Genomic DNA, 18295 nt, shown 5'->3' on the forward strand with positions numbered 1-18295 from the left:
TATGTGTAAGACCCAGCACTCACGACAGAGCCCTCCCGTGCCCCGGAAAAGGTCCCCGTCCCCAGCAGTCAGCCCCAGCCCGGCTGCCCGGCTCGGAGGCGAGGCCGCCCGCTCCGCCCTGGAGCTTCGCGGGAGCAGCGCCGCACAGCGTGTCCCCTGCGGCCGAAGGGGACCCTTTCCTACCCCTGCGCAGCGTTTCCTGCATGAAGGTCAGCCTGTCCGTCCCCTCCGCTGCAGACGGGCACGTGTGCCGTTTCCTGTTCTGGGTGACTGTGACTAAAGCTGCCGAGAACACGCTCGTACATGTCTCCGGTGGACGTGTGTGTGTGCAAAGGCGTGAGGCGGTGTGGTGTGCGCGCCCCTCCGAGGCGCTTTCAGAAATGTCACGTCCTTCACGGGCCTTGCAAAACGCCAAAGCTGCTAGGGCCTCGGCAGATGGCAAGTCAGCATGGACGCGTCCCAGGTGGAAGTCTGTCCTTGGGGACCCTCCCCCAGCACGGGGGTGGGCGGGGCTGGCGACTTCTCAGGTCACCGCTCACCAGGGCGGCGAAGAAGGAGTGCTGGGGTGGGGGCTGTCGTTACTGGAATTTGCTCATTGAAACTTACAGGAAGGCTCTGATAAAATTCGCTGTTTTTACTGTCAGAAAATTTGTCAGCAGAGGAACAGTGTGAAGACTGCAGGGAAGTATGCAAATGACTAAAGAAAATGAATTTTACAGCACCCTGGAGACACATCCGCAACTGACAGGTCCACTAAAATCATTTTCATCTGTTGGATCGTCTCAATCAGTTCCTTTGGGGGTGGCCTCGAGGCAACACCCTGTTCAACTCCGTCACCTTCCTTTGTCCATCTGACAGCAACAGGCCTCACTCCATTTAAAGAGCCCTGTCACTCAGATGACTTTCTCTAGTTACTCCAAACTAGTAAAGATTTAAAGAATCTCATTTCTTTTTTCCCTTCCCATGTCCCCATTTGTTCATTGGTTCACTTGGCAACCACATGATGGGCAGCAATGTGCCAGGTGCTGAAATAAGGTGAACCAGAAGACAGGCAAGGTCCCGGCCCGCGGCGACTGGCAGCTGAGTGAGAGATGACAGGTATGTAACCAAATGACAAACGGGATCACTGCAGATCCGGTAGCAGGACAGCAGGAGGCTGGAACGCCTGGCCTGGCCTGGGCAGTGGAGGCAACTTAGGTGTGTGGTCACAGGGCCTCCTTGAGGAAGTGACATTTGAGCTGAGACCTGAGGGATGTGAAGGGGCCAGCCAGGGAGAGATCTGGGCAGAGGGAACAGCAGTGCAAAGGTCCTGAGACAGGACTGAGCTTGGCGTGCTGGAGGCCCGCCTAGAGAGCAGGGCCCCTTGGCCTTGGTGAGAAGCTGAGACTTTAATTCTCAGAAGCCACTGGAGGGCTGCAGCAGAGCAGTGATATTAAAGATGTCATGTAACGTGATATTAAAAGTGTCATTTAAAGGTGTCAGTGTGGCTGCTGAGCGGTTCTTGAAAGGAACCGTTAATAAGGGTTTACTAATCATGGGAGGCCGGGGGGAACAGCAGTTAAGAGCCAGACTGCCTGGGATAAAATCCTGCTTCCACCACCAACTCGGGCAAGTTACTCACCTCTCTGAGCCTCAGTTTGCTCACCTGTACAGTGGGAATAAGAGTATGGTTGCTCTGAGCATTATAGTAAGTGCTCTAACTATGAGAGCGGTCGTCATCATCACCATCATCACTGTCACCGTCACCTCCACCACTACCATCGTCACCGTCACCTCCATCACTACCATCGTCACTGTCACCATCACCCCCATCACTACCATCGTCACTCACCATCACCCCCATCACTACCATCGTCACTGTCACCATCACCTCCATCACTACCATTGTCACTCACCATCACCCCCATCACTACCATGGTCACCGTCACCATCACCTCCATCGTCACCATCACCTCCATCACTACCATCATCACTGTCACCATCACCCCCGTCACTACCATCGTCACTCACCATCACCCCCATCACTACCATGGTCACCGTCACCATCACCCCCATCACTACCATCGTCACCGTCACCTCCATCACTACCATCATCACTGTCACCATCACCCCCATCACTACCATCGTCACTCACCATCACCCCCATCACTACCATGGTCACCGTCACCATCACCTCCATCGTCACCGTCACCTCCATCACTACCATCATCACTGTCACCATCACCCCCATCACTACCATCGTCACTCACCATCACCCCCATCACTACCATGGTCACCGTCACCATCACCCCCATCACTACCATCGTCACCGTCACCTCCATCACTACCATCATCACTGTCACCATCACCCCCATCACTACCATCGTCACTCACCATCACCCCCATCACTACCATGGTCACCGTCACCATCACCCCCATCACTACCATCGTCACCGTCACCTCCATCACTACCATCATCACTGTCACCATCACCCCCATCACTACCATCGTCACTCACCATCACCCCCATCACTACCATGGTCACCGTCACCATCACCCCCATCACTACCATCGTCACCGTCACCTCCATCACTACCATCGTCACCGTCACCATCACTTCCATCATCGTCACCACCACCAGCCGGAGCAGGGACAGCGGCACCATCACAGAGAAACCCTTAAGTCACCAGTTTGTACTCCTCAGCATTCCTGTCCCCTCCCCACAGGGCGTAGCTTTTTGGAACAGGGTGAGAACCAGCTCCCAAAGGTTCCCAAGCCTCACATTACACAACCTCAGACATGTGGACTGGAGCAAGAAGCCACGAGACACTGCTCTGCAGTGACCAAAGCAGATGTGGCAGAAATAAACTGCAGGCACAGACTTCTGGAAATACCAGGTTTTCATCAGGGCACCACATGTTGACCAAATGAGTGGCGCTCAGCACAGCCAGGAGCCTCGACTTCCCGAGGAGGGCCCATCTGCTCCGCTGCCTCCCCTGACCCCAGGGTCCTCAGGAAGCAGAGGGCACGCGTGGGGAGGAAAGCCTTTGATGGAGGGCAGGTGAGCTCCTGGAATCCCGGGCAAGCCGGGCCGGCAGGCAGGTGGCGCAGGCTGGGAGGGGTGGGCCGTCTTAGGCCCAGGACACTGTTTTGTCAAAGATCCAGGACACAAAGCACAGGCCACCTCCCCCTCCCCATCTGCTCTACCACCTCCAGGGGTGTGTTTAGAAGAGGCATTTCCCCAAACCCCAAACTGCCAAGGCCTGTTAGAGAGACAGAGCCCTGCAGGTGGGGCACTGCCCAGGCGGCAGACACATTTTGCACCTGCATCAGGACAGACTGATCTGGCCACATGGGTCCCCGGAAAGTGCTTGGCACCCCCACAGAAGGCCCGGTTCCGAGGGGAACCCAGGCGCCTGCTCCTTCAGAAAGAAGAGCAGCTGCTCCGTGCCATCTCTGCAGGGAGCCCCAAGATGACACGCAGCTCACCAGCTGGCACCCGCCCTCCAGGCAGGACCTCTCCGGCCATCTCCACAGACATCCCTTCCAAGGACTTGAGCCTTTTCCTCTGTGTGCTCAGAAGCCACCAGCCAGGGAGTCCAACACGCCAACACTAGCTTTAGAAAATACCTCCAGGGGTCCAGCTTCCCGGGGTCAGCATCTTCCCTTCAGTCCTCCCTCCGCCCTGCTAACCTCGCTCCTCTCTCCCTCTCTTTCATTTCTTCTTTCTCTCCTTCCTTCATTTGGAGGCAGCTTCTCAGAGTGTCAGGCTTGGAACCAGACGACCAGGATCAGAATCCCAGCTCTGTCACTTGCAAGCTGTGTGACCTTGGGAAGGCTACCCAACTTCTCTGTGCTTCAGTCATATGTTTCATGGAGATCTGAACAGTGCCTACCTCATAGGACTGTTATGACGGTTAAATTAGTTAACATTAAACATTTAGAAGAGCACCCGGCATGGAAAAAGGGTTGCCTAACAGCGTAAGTAAAAATAAGTACAGTGGTCCCTCGGTTTTCTAATGCAATCCGTTCCGGGAGACGGTTCGAGTTCTGAAACATTGGAAAACCGAGGGATCCACAGCCAACAGCTGGGCCTCAGGATCTCGCCCTCAGCGGAAACTGCGTGGCATGTTCGACTTCCGAGGCGTGTTCGAAAACCGAAGCATTTCCTTCTGGGTTTATGGCGTTTGTAACCCGAAATGTTTGTCAACAGAGATGTTCGAAACCGAGGTACCACTGTTAGTGTGTTAAACAAATACTACTGAGGCCCCCTCTCCATCCAGGAACTGTCTGGATGCTTGGGAGCTGACAAGCTAGTCAGAGCAATCAAGAATAAACTTCATAAACTAGTAAGTTACATACCACCCACCATGCTACATGCTACATGCCATGGAAAAATTCAAAGTAGGGCAGGGAAAGGAGACTTAAGAAGTGGGAGGTAGGGGGAACAGCAAGTCTGCCGTTTTAAATCGGTGGCTGGGGGAGGCCTCACCGAGAAGCTGACATTTGCACAATGACTGATCAAGAGAGGGAGTCAGCCGTGAGGTGTCTGGGGGAAGAGCACTGCAGGCAGCGCGGAGAGCCAGTGCAAAGGCCCTGAGGCAGGGTATGTCCCATGTGTCTGAAGAACAGCAAGGAGGCTAGGGTGGCTGGTGCAGAGTGAGGGGGCAAGAGGTAGAGAGCAGGTCTAAGGGGTCAAGGTGGGGTGGGCAGATCACACAGCACCTTGCAGGTCGCAGTTTACAGACTTTCCTCTGAGCGGGATGGGAGCCACTAAGGGGCTTTGGACCAGGGAGGGGCAGGAGCTGACTTGGGTTTGGAAGCCTCCCTCTGGCTGCCGTGGGAGTCACTGCATGTCACGAGGTCGTCCAGGTGAGTGCAGACAGATCAGAGCAAACAAGAGGAGCAGGTGGAGGGGACTGAGGCGTGACCAGCAAGAAGGAAGGGAACCGAGACGATGTGGGGACTTGGAGGTCAAGTGCTGACAGCGAGCAGGACCAGAGTCAGCCGCGTAGGCTGATGCTGCTGGGCCCAGTGACAAGAGCACTGAGGCCTGAGCTGACCATGGAAGGCGCTGGTGACCTTGACAAGGACACTGACAGAGTGGGTGGGTTTAAGAACAAATCCAGCAAGTGTAGGCTGAGCACCTGGTGTGTGGCAGCCGCTGTGCTAACACGGTGTCTCCAGAATCCCCTTCACTCACAATTCTGTGACATGAGCACTGTCCACACCCCACAGACAAGGAAACTGAGGCACAGAGCAGGATTCAGGGCAGGCAAGCCTGCTGCAGAGCCTGGGTTACCACACGTGACATGACATCGAGGAGGATCTGCGCAAGTCAGTGAATGAGCCACAAACCAAAGAGGGCAAAGTGTGTCGGCTTAAGGCAGAATGTGGGGAACAATGAGGGGCTGGGAGGAACCTTCCAGAAGCAGGCAGAAACGGGGCTGAGGTAGGGGCATGCCCAGCTCTGCAGGGGGTGCCAGGAAGCCAAGATCTGGAGCTACTTCTGTCTCTCCAAGCCAGGTGACATCAGCAAGCCTGCTCTAAACCTCGGGGTCCTCACCCAGGGGGTGGGGAACTGCTCCCCCCTCCCTCCCAGAGACGAGAGGTGCTCCCGAAAAGACCATGGCGGCCTAAGCTCCCAACAGCGTTTTACTGTCTCGAAGGAAGGCCCCTTTCCTCTGCGACCCTTTCTGTCTCACACTGGAGTCCTCTGGCAGGACACTTTTCCAACTATGGAACGGAAATTCCTGGTTCAGGTCAGGGCTCTGGGGCTGCCATGTGGGGACAGAGGACAGCTGTCTCTTCCCGGTGGAATGTCCTGGAGGCCGGATGTAACGGGCCAGGAGGTGCCTGCTTACAGGAAACAATTGGGCTCCAGCAGCCCGGAGCTTCTGGTCTGACAGTGACAGCAGGCCCACCCCACCCCCACCTCTTACTGCCCCACCAAACACCGAAGTATCCGGAAAATGAGGCCTCGGGTCCTCCAGACAGTTGCTTCCAACCAAATGCACCGCAGAAATCTACAAGGAACAATTGTGACCCCCCTAGACACAGACCCTCGTTGTCTTTCCTTTTTTTTAATAATTCCATTCAACGCATCAAGCGCTCACTGAGCACAGTGCTTCACAGTTAAGCTAAGCTGTTTCTAGGATCTTCTCGCTTAATCTCACAACCGCTCTGTAAAGAGGACTTTGCTATAACCCCCGTTTCAGGGCAAGAACCAAGTCGGAGAGGTTAAGCCACCCGCCCAGGGTCTCATAGCCAGTAAGTGGCAGAGCTGGGGTGTGAACCCAGGACTTTCCCACCCCAGTCCACACACTCGGTCACGGTGCTGCACACCCAGGGGGTGGACATTTCAGACGTGTCCCAGCTCGTCTCTGGGGGAGCTGAGTGCATCCATGAGACTCTGAAAGCCTGAGCCAGGCTTCTCCCTGGTGCCTTTTTCTCGGCGGCGAGCACGATACGCTGAGTCCTGCGTGTCCTCTTTGGGAACCATCTACTCTGGGGGTGGACACGCCGCACCACTCCGACCCCCCTCCAATCCCCCTGCCCTCACCCCGGCTTCCATGCCCGGGCCACTCGTGCTCACGTCCCAGACCTTGGCCTCCCTCTGGCCTGGCTGCCTCGCCTCCCCTGGGTGTCTGCTCACACAGAAAGCCCTCTGTGCTCCCTTACAGGAGAGCAACCCCTCCCGGCCGCCACCCGCCCCACGCGCACGCGTATCTGCTCAGCCGCCTGTGAGGGCCGGGCTCCAGGGCTTCCTGCATGGCAGCCCCCCCCCCCCCCCCCCAGCAGGAGCCGGCATCCAGGAGGCGCCCAGGGAACGCGGGCTGGTGAGCGGGGTTGTGCACGCTGTGGCCTGGGCCGGGTGAGGAACGCACAGCTTCCAGGTCACGGCTGTGCTCACCTGTTGTCCGCCACCAGAGGAAGGACAGAGCAGCGGCGCAGGCGGCCCGGCGAGAGGCACCCACTCACCTCCAGGAGCTGCGCAGCACTGGGCCGGGTCTCCGGGTTCTTATCCAGCGCCGTCTTCAGGAAGTCTCGGAACTCCACAGACCTGGGAGGACAGGTGGCAGCGGTCAGTGCAGAGCGGGGCGAGGGCCCAGAGATGCGGGCGTCGGGGGCTCCCCTCTCCCGGAGCGCTGCGCTTCCCGATCACGCCCATCAAGATCACGCCCATCAAGATCACGCCCATCAAACGACAAAGGGCCCTTCAGGAGCTGAAAGGCAGAGGCGGCAGGGCCTTCAAGATGGCCTTCTCATCACAGGCATCACATACAGATGTGGGGATCGGAAATCAGAGGCGCAAGGACCTGCCGCAGGCCACAGAGCAAAATACAGCAGTGCTCGGGTTCCAGGCCGGGCCCCAAATCCCAGCCGAAGGTGGGGCCTGGTGGCTGCTGGGCTCGCCTGGGCTTATTCCCACAGTAGGACCCGGTTTCTCTGAGTCACCAGGGATCCCAGGCCTCCGCCTGCCTCCCCCAATCCCACCTGCCCCGCGTCTCGGCCGCTGTCCCTCCGGCAACCCTTGCTCCTTACCACTTGGAAGGTGTGAGCAGCGTGGGGGGGTCCGACTTGGCGATCTTGAGCAGGACCCGCATGGGATTGAGCTCGTGGTGCGGGGGCTCGATCTGGGCCATCTCAATCAGAGTGATGCCCAGGGACCAGATGTCAGCTTTGTAGTCATAGGGAGTGTCCTTCATGGTCTCACACATCACCACCTCGGGGGCCATCCTGAACCAACCAAGGGACAACAGAGGGCTAAGAACCTGGCCTCCACAGGCGCTTCTCGGAGACTCAGGGTCAAGGACCAGCACAAGCCAATGTCAGGGGCGGCCAGCACTCCCGAATCACGATTTCCATTCCTGTCCATCCCACTGTCTTCCTGATGGTGGTCTTCACACAGAAGGACGCCCTCCGAGCGGCTCCACCGCCACGTCCCGCTGCAGTTCCCGGTGCCTACCACAAGGTGGCAGCAACAATCCAGAACTCAGAGTCCTGGGCAGGGTGGGTGGGGGCGGAGGGGAAGGGGCCCAGGAAACACTGGGGGCGGGAGGGGCAAGGGAGCGGGTACAACAGGCCCCAGAGAAGGGACAGGGGAAGAGGCATAGAAGATGGGGGGGGGGGAGAGAGAGAAGGGGTGAGTAGTAACAAGCAAAGCAGAGCCCAACTCCACAAAGGGAATCGGTGCACATGAAAAACAGAAAGCAGTTAGCTGTTGTTGTTTTTTAAGCGGTAGTTTTGGAAAAGAAGGAAACGCCAAGGACTAGAGAAGTCCAGGGAGACTTCACAGGAGGGCAGGAGCTGAACTTGATCCCTCAACTTCACAGCCCCAGCCCTGGCACCCAATCTGCACGCGCTGAACTAATCAAGAATTGAACCCTTTTTTAGGAATTCCAGTTAAAGTGTTACAAAGGAGCATTTTTCTACGCACACCATACCATTTATTCCTCATAATAACCCACTCACTGGGTGCTATTATGTCCCCCGATTTTACAGATCAGGAAACTGAGGCACGGGGATGCTAAGCAACCTGGCCAAGGCCACAGCGCCAGCAGGTGGTAGAGAACGGGCTCAGGCCTTCTTCCTGTCCTCTCCCTCTGCACCAGCCGGAGGTCACCTTGGGGAGTCTGAGGTTTAAGGTTCCGTCACCATTCCCTGTCCAGAAGCTACCCGACTCACCAGTAAGGCGTTCCAATGAAGGAATCTCGTTTCTGCAGAGTTTTCAGATTCTTGGCAGACACACCAAAGTCAGCTGCAAGACAAAAACCTCAGATAGAGTATTCGGCGAACATTCTTCCACCCACAGGCCTGGGGCGGGGGCTCCTCATCAACCACCAAATGCCACCTTCTACCTCACAAACTAGTGGTCATTAAAAAAACACCCACTGCTGTCAGGATGTACTGAACGTACACTTCCTACTGCTAATGAGAGTACAAACCGAAGATCTTTCTTCTAGAAAAGCAGTTTGACAGTAAATGACAAGAGCCTTCAAAATACCCAGAGTCTTCTGACACCGTAATTCCAAATCTAGGGATCTACCCTAATAAAATCATCTTACATGTAAACAAAAAGTATGCAAAATGGTGTTCATCAAAGTGCCACTGCAGTACTGACAAAGCAAGTAATAACTGCTTAGCTTTCAGGGAGCAATTTTAATCAGCGATGATCACACCTTGGGTACACCTCATCGGCCACCATACTGTCACTAAGCAAAGCTTAGGGGGTAATTTTAAATGTTTTTTTTAGAAGGACTTATTTATTTTAATATGTCTTTATTGATTTCAGAGAGAGGAAGGGAGAGGGAGAGAGAGAAACATCAGTGATGAGAGAGTCACTGATCGGCTCCCCCAGGACTGGAGATCGAGCCCGCAACCGGGGCATGTGCCCTGACCGGGAACTGAACAGCGATCTCCTGGATCACAGATCTATGTTCAACCGCTGAGCCACACCGGCCAGGCAATTTTAAACGTTTTACATACAAGATGTAATATATTCTGTGTTTTCCAAAAGGATTTAAAATGGTGTCTCTCTCTCTCTCTCACACACACACACACACACACACACACGGATAAACTAAGAACTTAGGTAAGATAAGGTAAACGGTAAAGAACTGAACAAGTTAAGAAAAGTGTGATATAATCCATATGACAGGATAGCTTATAGTCATTAAAATTAGTCTTTAAGTATTTTATTCCATATTTTAATACTAAATTATACATATTAATACATATCAATATTAAACATTGACTACATATTTAATATTAGTATTTACTATGCAAATACTTTAATATTTAATAATATTAAGGTATTTTATTTATATACTTATAAGATTCAGTGGGAAAGGGGGAGATGCACAGTTGAATATAGTGTATGGTCAAAATTATGCCCCATCCCCCCAAAAAGGGCAAAAATGTACATTGAACTGACTTGGAGGCGACAGTCAAACTGTTTAAATGGTTGTCTGTGGGTGGTGAGACTAGACGAGATTTCTTCTATTTTTCTGAATCCCTTAACTAGGCTATGATGAACATGTATGACTTTTAGGACTAACAAAAAATAATACAATTTATCTTTAAACCCACACCCAATACCACTCAGTGCACAGAGAAGCATCCAATACCACCAAGGAATTTCCTCCAGTGCTCTGGTCTCTGAGACAAAGTTTCATCTTGATTAAAAAATACACTCAGGAGGAAGTGACACCTTGAGAGAAGGGTGATGGTCGGTTTAGGGCTTTGTCACAAGAAACTGCAGAAGTTGTTACAGCCGCCAGCCACTCCGGGAGCCTCTGCCTGAGTCTGAAAATGAGCGGGCCCCTCACCAGAGGCAGGGGACAGTCGCTGTATCCACTCACTCACGATTTCAAACCAGGAGGGTGGGGAATGCTAACAGCGGGGCCTGAATACAGGGACCTGGGCTCCTGTCTTGGCTTTTGTATTTCGCTGGTTCATGCATCTATCTATCTGTCCACCCGGGCCCTCAGGAGCTGCAGCAGGGAACACAGTGGGGCCAGAGAGAGCTAAGTCTTTGTCCTCGGGCAGCTGCAGGTTTACTAACGGAAGCAGATGCAGTAAGATCACCGCCAACAGCATCTAATCAGAACCGGGGAAGGGAAGAGAAGGCAGGCGTGGGGGCTAGGAGAGTCTGGGGGGAGAGGATGTGACCTCCAGGGCAGGGGGAGGAAGGGAAGGAGGGCCTGGAGGAAGGGCAGCTGAGTGCCTCCAGGCCATTCCTTCATCCCACAAATGCTAACTGAACACCTATTACGGGCCAGGCGCTGTCTAGGTGCAGAGATGAACCCCAATCCTCAGCCTCAGTGTGGCTTGTTATTCCAGCGATTGGTGGCAGTGAGAAGGACCCTGCAGGGAGAAGTGGGGAGGCAGGGCAGAGGGATGGAGAGAACTGGGGGTGGCACCTACTGTAGAGAGGAGGTCGAGATGTGGGGGAAGGTATTTCCAGGTGCAGGAAACATGCTGGCTGGAGGAGGGACACAGATAAGACGGGAGACAGGCAGGGCCAGGACAGTTACCAAACCCCTGACCCTCAGTTTCCCTGCCTGTAACACGGGGCTGGCAACACTGTAGAACTACTTTGTCAGGTTGTCATGAGGATTAAATGACACACAGAAAGCACTGGGCTCCAAGCCCGGCCCTTGATAAACGCTCCGGGCACCTGAGCCAGTAGCCTGAGATTTTCAGGCTGGGGCAAGGCTGAGGTCAGGAAAGCTGGTCTCTGAGCCCCCGGCTGCTAACTAAGACAGTAGTGGCTCAGCTGATGACGACCCTCCCCTCGCAGGGACAGTCTGGCCCGGAGAGGGAAAGGGCAGGGTCCTGTCATCACCCAGCTGCCCCAGGGGAGGTGCAAACCCAGGGCAGAAGCCAGCTCTGCTGCTCCCTGCCCCCTGGCATGGCCTGGGTGAGTCACCACTCCTCTGGGCTCCTGGCTCACCTCCTTCCTGCTGGGTCACCTGGGCCCCAGCTCCCCGGCAAACAGGAGCAATGGAAGGCACGTCATCCCAAGAAGTCTTTCAAGAAATCTTTTGGGAACACACACACACACACACACACACACACACACACACACACACACACAGAGGCCCCGCTGGTCCCTTCCAGAGAAGGGACAGAAAAAGCAGAAACCACCAACTTTCACAATGACACCCCGTTGGTCCCCAGGCCCCCCCGGAGGCAAGTGCTTACTTCCCCGGCTGCCCCACAAGACGGCACCAGGAGGGTGGGGCGGCCCCTCCCTGCAGCCGGTGCCGGCTGTCTGCTCCCTGAATGGAGTTTGCTCTGGCAGGCGGGGGCTGCCCTGAAGCCATGGGGGGGGGGGGGGGGCAGCAGCGGGCAGCCCCCCTGAGGAACCGGCCTCCTCCGCCCATTTGCAAACAGGCCTGGGGACAGGGCGCAGGCAGGCAGGGACCCTCCATGAGCCAGCACTTCCACAGGAAGAGGCCAGTTCTGCTCTGTCCACAGCGCCCCTGGCACCCAGGGGCACCGGACAAACCAGCGGGCGAGGGACCAGCCTTGGCCAGAAGCCTGTACCCGCGGGGCCCCAGAAACAAGGGCTCGGGGGCTCCAGGAAGCGGCCTGGCAGCGATTCTGTTTCTAGAGCTCGATCCCCAAGCCACTGCGACGCGCGGAAGCTGCGAAACACCACTGGGGACAGTGAGAAACGAAGGTGCTTCCGGAGCCGGCGGGGAGCCGCCAGAAAAACTGTCCTTCGCCGGGACCGGGACACGAACGCAGCCCTGACAAAGGCCGAGCCCGGGCTCGCACGTGCCAACCTGGCAGTCTCTGACGGGGAGCCCAGCGGTATTAAAAGGACACTGACTGTGCACAGGCCCCGCAGACTCAGCCCCCTCCCCGCGCCGGCTGCGGGCGCCTCGCCTTTTCGCTTCATGCACTTTTATTCTTGGAAAGTTTTTGATCAAGTGTACGCATCGCTTTTATGGTTTAAAAAGCTGAAATGCACATGGCAAAGGTTTTCGAGTTTATGGGTCTTTTTGTTTTTTATCTTTCTTTTAAAAACCCCAGCGGGGGCCAGGATGTGGTAGAAACTGGTACAGCCAGCGCGCGGGGCGCCCGGGCCCAGGTTTCCAGCGGCGCAGCGTTCGCTGCCGGGAACTGCCCCCGAGACGTTGGCAGAAAGGGACTCAGGGCCCCAGCAAAAGCGCTCACCCCCGGCTGCTGGGGGCAACGAGAAGCCGCAGGAGGAACCTCAGCATCCCACCTGCGGGGTTTCACGGGCAACTACGGTTTATGCGCGTGATGGGACACAAGAAAAACAAGTGTTTCCAAGAAATACTTACGGTTTGGAAAAAACATCCTGATATTATCAATTTTTTTAAAAAGTAGACTGAAAAGCTGTATATATGTACTACAACCTCAACTTTAAAAAAAAAAAAAAAGTATTTCTCTAATAACTAGTATTTTCTGAGAACTTACTAGGTGTACAGCACTGTGCAGAGAGACATCGGCATGTCATTTATATCTGCCTCTGCCTGTCTTCGGATGCCATCTGCATACAGATTCCTGTGCATATCATTCCTATCAGTGACCCTGCCGCAGGGAAAATCATCATCCCCATTTTACAGATGAGAAAACCGAAGCTCAGAGAGACTGAGTAACTTGCAGAGGGTCACCCAGCTCTCAGGGTGCACGTGACACTAAGTCTGTGCTCTTGACCACGATCTGGTCCCACCTTTATATGCACAGAAAGGAAGCACAGGGTGATGCCTTCTGACAAGATTAGGAGCAGCTTCAGTTCCCTTCTCTGTGGGCCACCCATTCCAACTGTTTACAGGGCTCTCTCTGTACTTACTATATACACATTTTTTTCCTGATCGCCAAGGCAATAAACTGCTTATCAAAAACTCAAACGTTTACCGATTAAAAAGTCTCCATAATGCTGGTAGAGAGTTTGCTGTCCACGGCTCGGATGTGTTTACATAAATTTAAATTATTTTTGTAAACTACCATGACATAAATTTAATGTGTTTGCTGCTTTTATAAAATGAAATCAGATCAAACATGCTATTTTACAACCTGGTTTCCTCTTCTCAGGATACACACTCGACCCTTGAACAACTCGGGGGTTGGGGGTGGAGTCAAAACTCCACAAACAACTTGACTTTACAGTCAGCCCTTTGCATCCTCGGATTCCACCAGCTGCGACTGAAAACAGTGGTTCTGAATAGTCTTCCAGCCATGGCCGGGAACACTGTTTTCAACCCGAGGCTGGCTGAATCCGCAGATGCGAAACCCACCCACACGAAAGGCCGATGGTGCTTCTTGGGAAAATCCAGGTCTAAGCGGACCTGCCTCGTCCAAACCCATGTCCATCAAGGGTCAACTCTCCACCTTTACAAGAGATTACACATTTTCTAGGACGTACTTTCCACAGCTGGAAAACATTCCATCGGAGACAGTACCGTGACTTACTTAAGCCCCTGCTGGAGTACACTGGAGCCATCTCAGATTTTACTATTATAAACATTGCTGCAATATTTATTGGTTCTCACATATCTCCATACATTCTAAGCTCACTGCCTCTGTGTCTAACAGTGCATTTTACACTGTGTATGTCATTTTCTGATTATATAAGTAATATTGTATATACCTGTATAGAAAGACAAGAATTCTAGGTCTGAGAACCTTCCAGGTGGGCCTCAACTAGGGGTGAAGCCATGTGCCCTGGGAAGTATTTGGAAATGAATGGGGGTAGTCTGGTTGTCACAATGAATGAGTGGTCCTCCTGTTTAGTGAGGGAGAGGCAGGGGCGCTAGACCTCCTGCACGGAGCAAACTGTCCCCTCGAAATGCCTGCTGAAATGGGTGGGGACAGAGAAAGCAAAGGCTCACCACCACCCCCAGCCTGGAATCCCAGGGGCCTTCTTTCTCTGGGTTACAGCCGCCAGCGACAGGCCAGGGCCCATTAAGAGGAAGGCTTCCCGGAGGCACTCAAGTGACTTCTGTTAATTATCGGGACCATCTGCCTTCCCAGGAGTGTCATGGAAACAGCACCAGGCAGGGAACTGAGAAGATTCTACTGTGATCTGAGATCAACTGCCTCATCTTTCTGGGCCTCAGTTTCCTCATCTAAAATAACTGCTCTATTTTTCTGTTCCGTTTTTTGTTTTTTTGTTTTTTAGGCAGCTAGGCACACATGACCACTATGATGCCAGTCTTCCTATCCATTCTCCTGTTTTCAGCTTCCCACCTCACTGCTCTCTTCTCCCCACATATCAAACACTGGGTCAGCGCGTGGTGGCCACAGTGGAAGAACCAGGCCTGCAGGCTGCTGGCAGCAGCAAACAGGGATTCTGGGTTGGGGGTCAAGGTGGGGGTACGAGGCGTGGGACTGGTTCCCGCCACCCTGCCTGCAGGGTCCCCTGCACATCAGCGGGCCTATGGGAATATAAACTGGTAAAGTCCTGAAATGCTGAGAGTTGCTATTTACTGAGCACCGACTTTGTGCCAGGCTCTGGGCTGAGCACTGATTTTTAGGACAGCTCAGACCCCTGCTTAGAATTTGAAAGACCCCAAAAGTTCTGAAATTCACCTCCCATCCTCGAAGAAGCATCCTAGAGGGGAGACGGACAGAGGCTCTTTGGAGAACAGGGTACAATCCCTGTAGCAGCTGCTCTGAGACACTGCTCAGCCTGGGAAAGAACCTACCATTGCTGGGCCACTATGATGCACAGGGCACCTCTGGGTGCTGGGCTCTGTCTCCCTAACCCATCTCGCCAAGTCCATGAGGCAGGAACTACCCTACTCTGAGCTTCAGAAACTGAGCCCTGCTCAAGGGCACCCACCCACCGCCAAGGGGCAGATCCAGGACAAGAACACAGATCTTTGGACTTCAAGTCCACACCCCACTTCATATCCCAGCTGTCCTGGGAGACGGACACTGTTCCTTCTTCTCTCTGCACAGATGGACTCCCAGCAGCCACCGGGGCTGCTCCACATCCACCCAGAGCTACAACTCGGACTTTACTTGGCAGCTACCAAACGAACCTCTGGGGAAGCCTGAAACCCTGGACAGAAATAAACATTTAACAAAAGGAAGAAGCCAAACGCCTAGGAGCAGGGGGAGATGCAAGCCCAGCCTCCCTGGGACAGCACTGTGTACACTTCACCCCACTGGTCACAGCAGCCCTGCGAGACTGGTCTGCGGTTATACCATTGTACAGATGAAAGAACTGAGGGGGGTTTGGGCAGTTAGATATGTTTCTCCAGCTCGGAGGTGGCAGAGCCAGGATCTGAGGCGGGCTTTGCTGTGTTCAGAGCCCACACTCTTTGCTCAACTCACTCTGATGCTTCCTGCTTGTTTACTCTACTGAGCAGTCACTGTCTCCCATGAGGTGACACCTTCGCTGAGTCTCTTCTGCCTCCGAGTTGCATAAGGACATGGGGAGGGGGTGCCTCGAGGGGCCCAGGATGGTTCCAGGAAGCTTGGAAGAGGGTGACAGGCAGCCCCCACCAGGCCAGGCTGCAGATGCCGGCCCCAGGGAAGGAGGATTTTCCTAAAGAAAACAGCAGCCCCCGCAGGCGTCTACCCTGAGGCTCCAGGCCCGTGGGAATTGTGCAAATAGTCGCACAGTCAACTCTCCCTGAACTTTTTCCTTCTAATAGAGCTCCCTGGTGGTCCCAGTGCGCATGCCGAGGCCGCGGGAACCTCATGCACCGTCCGCTTCCATCCACCCTCTGCTAGGTCCTCAGCGGGATTCCTGAGTCCGCCCCGAGCCTCAGCGCCCTCCAGGTTTAGGGGGGTGGGGTGGGGGGGAAACAGCACGGGAAATGAGAACCCCACTGGCCACGTCTCGGCCCACGCCTGCTGGGGCCCTCCCTCCACCCCTGACCCCACCTGCAGGCTGGTCCTGATCCAGGTTTTCTGTGTTCTGCCTCCTCCGAGTGATCAGCTCTACAAGACTGGACCGAAGGTGTCCCTTGAGTCCCCCAGGGTGCATGAGACTGCACTCTGCCCCCTGGCCACCTACCCTCTACCCTTGACTGAGTTAGTCCACTGGCAGCTCTGCTGCTGGGAAGGCCAAACCCTGCGACTTCCTCCCTCGTGGTCTGATCCTGAGCAGCTCATTTCACTGTGGGCCCGTGTCCTCATCTGTGTTGGATGTACTACACACACACACACACACACCCTGGAGTGCTGATAAAGTGCGAGGACGTCTAGAAAGTGCCTTTTCTCACAGCACAGCTTCATAAACCCAATGATTACGTGTTGTTCCTTTATTATCACTCTCCCCAAAATACCCCATGTCTCACCTCTCGCCTCTGCCCACCAGGCTCCCCCTTCCCAGGCTGCCCTGTCCAACCTGGTTTACCAGGCAATTACCTACCCACCTTCCACAGCCCCTGTGTGCTCCAGGAGACAGAGCATCCCTCACCTCTATGCCCCAGACACCAGTGCCCCTCCCCTAGTTGTGACAACCAAAGATGTCCCCAGGGGACAAAATCACCATCCACTGAGAACCCATGGGAACGGTCTCTGCCCTGTGGTCCAGAGCAGGTGGAGGAGGGAGCTCACATCCTGGGTGGCCGTGGCAGTGAGGCTCCCACACTCACCCCCTCCCGCCCGCAGAGCCAGACCGGCACCCTCAGGCAGACACCGTGGAGCTCTGCCCACCGCCCCGACCCGCAGATGCCCTTACCCAGCCTGATGTCGCCCTCCAGGGTCATCAGCACGTTGCCAGCCTTCAGGTCCCGGTGGATGATCTTCTTGCCGTGCAGGAAGTGGAGGGCTTCTAGCATCTGGCGACAAACGACCTGGATCTGGGGCTCCGTGAGGCCACGGTCCAGCTCTGGAAACAGAGAACTGTTGTCAGTTCAGCGAGTGCTCACTGCGGGCAACTCGATGTCAGCCACTGGCAGGAATGAGAAACACAGAAGCCGCCAACATTACCGAGCACTGTGTACCAGGCTCACTTCTAAGTTACCTGTTTCCTCCTCACAGTAACCTTATGAAGCAGGCACAGTCGTTCCCCATTCTACAGATGAGGAAACTGAGGCTCAGAGAGGACAGGCCACTTGCTCAAGCTCACACCACAGTCACAAAACAGCGGCGATTACTACTATATTTTTTGTTATTGCTCAAGCTTCCCGGGGACATCAAGACTTAACAACAGCCCTGGCTGGTGTGGCTCAGTGGGTTGGAGCATCACCCCACACACGGAAAGGCTGCAGGTTCGATTCCTAGTCAGGAAACATACCCGGGTTGAGGGTTTGACCCCAGGTTGGTTGGGGCGCATGCAGTAAACAGATCGATGTTTCTCTCTCACATCAATGTTTCTCTGTCTCTCCCCCTCACCCCCCGTCTCTTCCTCTCTCTAAAATCAATAAAAAGCACATCCTCAGGCGAAGAAAAATAAAAAAATTAAAATAAAAAATTTTTAAAAAAAGACCTGACAACATCCCCATTCAGCTCTTACAAAATGGGTGGAATCCCCACTTTTCAAAGCACCTCCAGCAGGTACCTCCCTGTCACCTCCTGAGAGTGCTGTGGGGTTGGGCAAAGGAGTCACCACATGTCTTATGGCCAAGAAGGCTCAGGGGGTGAGTGAACAGGACGTGTTGGGTTTCCGAGTGCCCCGCCTTCTCTCCAAGAACCCAACCTGGAAGGGGGACAGAGCGAGGGGGTGCTCGAGGCCAGGTGAATTACTGGGGAGGAGGGGTGAAGGACGCCTGCCCTAGGAACAGCCGACCCCCCCCACCGCCCTGGACCACGGAAGACTCACCCAGCATGATGGCATCCACAGCTCCCCCAGGACAGAACTCGATCATGATCTGCA

The 18295-nt window shown here is 54.6% G+C and overlaps 1 protein-coding gene across 1 annotated transcript in view; it reads right to left on the bottom strand.

The window, feature by feature from the left end:
• The window catches only part of STK10 (serine/threonine kinase 10), an 84750-nt gene that overhangs the window by 29235 nt on the left and 37220 nt on the right, over nucleotides 1–18295 (bottom strand). The window contains exons 3-7 of the mRNA XM_016211249.2: nucleotides 18242–18290; nucleotides 17159–17308; nucleotides 8668–8740; nucleotides 7525–7719; nucleotides 6961–7042 (exon numbers count right to left, since the gene is read on the bottom strand). Of these exons, the coding sequence (XP_016066735.2) occupies nucleotides 6961–7042; nucleotides 7525–7719; nucleotides 8668–8740; nucleotides 17159–17308; nucleotides 18242–18290 (549 nt within the window). The remainder of the gene's footprint in view (nucleotides 1–6960; nucleotides 7043–7524; nucleotides 7720–8667; nucleotides 8741–17158; nucleotides 17309–18241; nucleotides 18291–18295) is intronic.

This window comes from Miniopterus natalensis, chromosome 4, assembly GCF_054644295.1.
Source record: "Miniopterus natalensis isolate mMinNat1 chromosome 4, mMinNat1.hap1, whole genome shotgun sequence".
In the NCBI taxonomy this organism is placed as follows: Eukaryota; Metazoa; Chordata; class Mammalia; order Chiroptera; family Miniopteridae; genus Miniopterus; species Miniopterus natalensis.